Source organism: Pinus tabuliformis, chromosome 5_1, assembly GCF_031772625.1.
Source record: "Pinus tabuliformis cultivar Carrire ecotype Pingquan chromosome 5_1, CPIR1, whole genome shotgun sequence".
Classification (NCBI taxonomy): domain Eukaryota; kingdom Viridiplantae; phylum Streptophyta; class Pinopsida; order Pinales; family Pinaceae; genus Pinus; species Pinus tabuliformis.
Genome location: NC_142305.1, coordinates 537,876,430 through 537,879,257, shown reverse-complemented (window position 1 = coordinate 537,879,257; position 2,828 = coordinate 537,876,430). Strand labels below are relative to the sequence as shown.

Here is a 2,828-nt window from a genome sequence, read left to right as displayed (position 1 = left end):
TTATCCTGCAATCACTTGTTTGACCATTGGAATTAAATTTCTAGATTACAAAATTGGCTAGTCTTACTCTTGACTGGTAGGAGAGTGTACACACTAGCAATTGCTCCCAGCATGACAACACAATCAATCTAAATGGTGACCTTCCCAAATGAGTTTTCAACCATATTTTTAACAGTTAAATGACGTAGGATCTTCTATAGTCTTAGGCAAGATTTTTTCATTTAGAGGAAGAGATCCTTCAAATCCCAACTTATTTCTTTAGTAGTTAAGGTGTTCATCGGATTTTTATTTAGATTCTATTCAGGATTTTGTACTTCACTGGAAAGAGAGAACTGATCGAGTAGTAATCTCGTTGCAGATGATCGTAGATCCATTCACTGGTCTGTAAATTGTTAGCAAATATTTTTCGTAATTTTCAAATTAGGCCTCTTAAGGTTGAGTTGGCCTCAAAGATGAGCATTCCTTCTTGGTCGCACTCATCAATTTTCTCTTATAATGATGTCGCGAACAAGTTGGATGTCCAAATCATATGGAGTAATTCCAATCCATTAAGATCAACACATTTTAGAACTGACCATCATGCGCAAAAATTTAACTTGTTTGATAGCTCTGAAACCCCAGCAGGCCTTTCAAATCCTCCTTTAATGCAAACATTCAGCGACTCACTCGAGTCCTCTGATGGTCAATCCTTGAATAAATTTCTAGGCTCCATCATGCCTGATAAAAGGAATCGCAAAATGATTGAAAGAGAGCGTCATAGAGAAATGAAAGTGCTCAGCTTAGATCATTGCTCCCAAAAGAAAATCTCTCACTATCATTTTTTTGTCCAATATATAAGGTTTTGGGAAATTGACAACATTCTCCAAAGTTTTATTCAATGGAATTTAGATATTTTGTTGTATTGGATTAGAACAAGTACTGGAAGCTTTGAATTAAGTTTCCTAAACTAATATTCTTACTAAAACAAGATACAACCAAAAATAAATTAAAAACAAAACAAAAACTAAAATATGAATTAACATACCAATCAATATAATCAATATAATGTAATACCAGCTTCCCCTATGTAAATTGGGGTATTCCAAAATATCCAATAATCCGCAATATCCAAATATTGGACAGCAGCTGGGGCGCGGGGCACTTCAAGTGGGGATATCGACCGCATTCTCATCTCTTCCAGCGGATCGACAGGTAGCTTAGCGCAGGAAATGTGTAACATGAAGTCACAGGGCGTAGAAACCTCGCAGCAGCGATAGCGCATCCCCTGAGAAGTAAAAGCTTCTCCACATACATTACATACATGTCCATGTCCAAGTCCAGTACTGTGAGAAGGCACGAGTTGAAGCGCAGGCACGAGTTGAAGCGTGTGGTGCGGATGCAAAGCATGCCGCAGCGAATAAGGCAACTTTGCACACGACGGATGAAGGTCAACGTCACACCCACGGCACTCATAAACAAACCCTCTAACTTTCTCTCTGCAAACGTCGCACTCAACCTGTGCTGAAAATGGCTTCTTCCTGAAGTTTAGAGGATGCTGGGGATGACAAGAATGCCTCGTTGACTTGGGAGCTCGCGCGCAGGATTCATGCAAGTCGAAGTTGCAGGGACGGCACTCGTATTTAAAACCGTTACCGCCTTCTCCGCAGCCATCGCATGTGTAGGTGGAACCATACACGAAACGCAGGGGGTGCTCACTATGGCTGAAATGTCGAATCTCCAACATTCTCGTCCCCTGTTCCTTCTTCGCCATCCTGCAATTTCAAATTGATTGCTAAAAAAGAAAGATAAAATCGATCGACCTCTTACCCTTTCTGCCACAAATTTTTAGAGGGCAAGTCCGAAACTTCACAGAAACTGCGTCTTTTCTGTCACATAACTTTCTTTTACAGGGTAGTCCGAAATTTCACAGGGTAGTCCGTAAACATTAACAATAAAGTTAAAGAAACGCAAAATGCCCTTTCATTCTGGAATATCGAACGGATCCAGGGTCAGACTGCTGAGCCGACGGTGAGCCTAGGCTGGGGATCAAACAAACATTTTATTAATAATATTTATTAACCCTACATTATTATTTATAAATACATTTTTGTGTGATTTTAATTTTATTAATAAGATTTATGGACCATGAATAATGGAGAATAATATCAAGAGCACTAAATCAAAGACAAAGACACAAATTCCATTTACTATTGTTTATGGAGATTAATTATATAGTTAAAATTATAAATTATTTAATAATAAAAATATAAAAAATAAACTATAAAAGTTATTTAATAAAAGTTTATCAAAATTAAAATAATTGTATTTAGAGTTGTTTTCGAGTAAAGTATGAAGAAGATATTATAATGTTTTATCTTGTCTTGTTTTTTTAAATATTTTGACTAAGTAAAATTACATTAAAAAAACAAAAAATTATAAAAAAAATTAATAATTAAAATAAAATTGAGGTAAAGTAGTCCACTAATGGGAGTGATAGATGATCAGACTTTGTGGAAGTCGTTTGCCACCCTACAATTTCTCTTGACATCACATAAATTATGTGCAACAACTAGGCAACATGCATGCCTGTGTGAAGCCCCAACCCATGAGAGAGTGGCAATGAATGGTTTTAGTTGGTCATCTTGCTCATTAATAGCTTGTAGCAAAGGAGATGATGCTAGTGTACTCTACACTAACAAAGCTTCTAGGGTAAAAGGGGAAGAAGGATGCTTTGTAGGCTATTTGTTTAGTCACTGAAGGATGAGGAGAAATGAGTAGGGAAGGCTCTGAGTCTTAGCCCAGGGATGGAGGGGGGAACCCTAAGAGGAATTGGTTGTGATAATTTTAGA

At 37.3% G+C, this 2,828-nt stretch overlaps 1 protein-coding gene across 1 annotated transcript; it reads right to left on the bottom strand.

The window, feature by feature from the left end:
- Nucleotides 1-1,036: 1,036 nt before the first annotated feature.
- Nucleotides 1,037-1,750, bottom strand: LOC149165925 (uncharacterized). The gene has a single exon (XM_089429980.1). It carries the CDS (start codon nt 1,748-1,750, stop codon nt 1,037-1,039), a length of 714 nt encoding a protein of 237 aa, XP_089286106.1.
- Between the last annotated feature and the right edge of the window lie 1,078 nt (nt 1,751-2,828).

Coding starts and splice junctions, on each gene's coding strand:
- LOC149165925 (XM_089429980.1), bottom strand. CDS start 1,750: ATGGCGAAGAAGGAACAGGGGACGAGAATGTTGGAGATTCGACATTTC.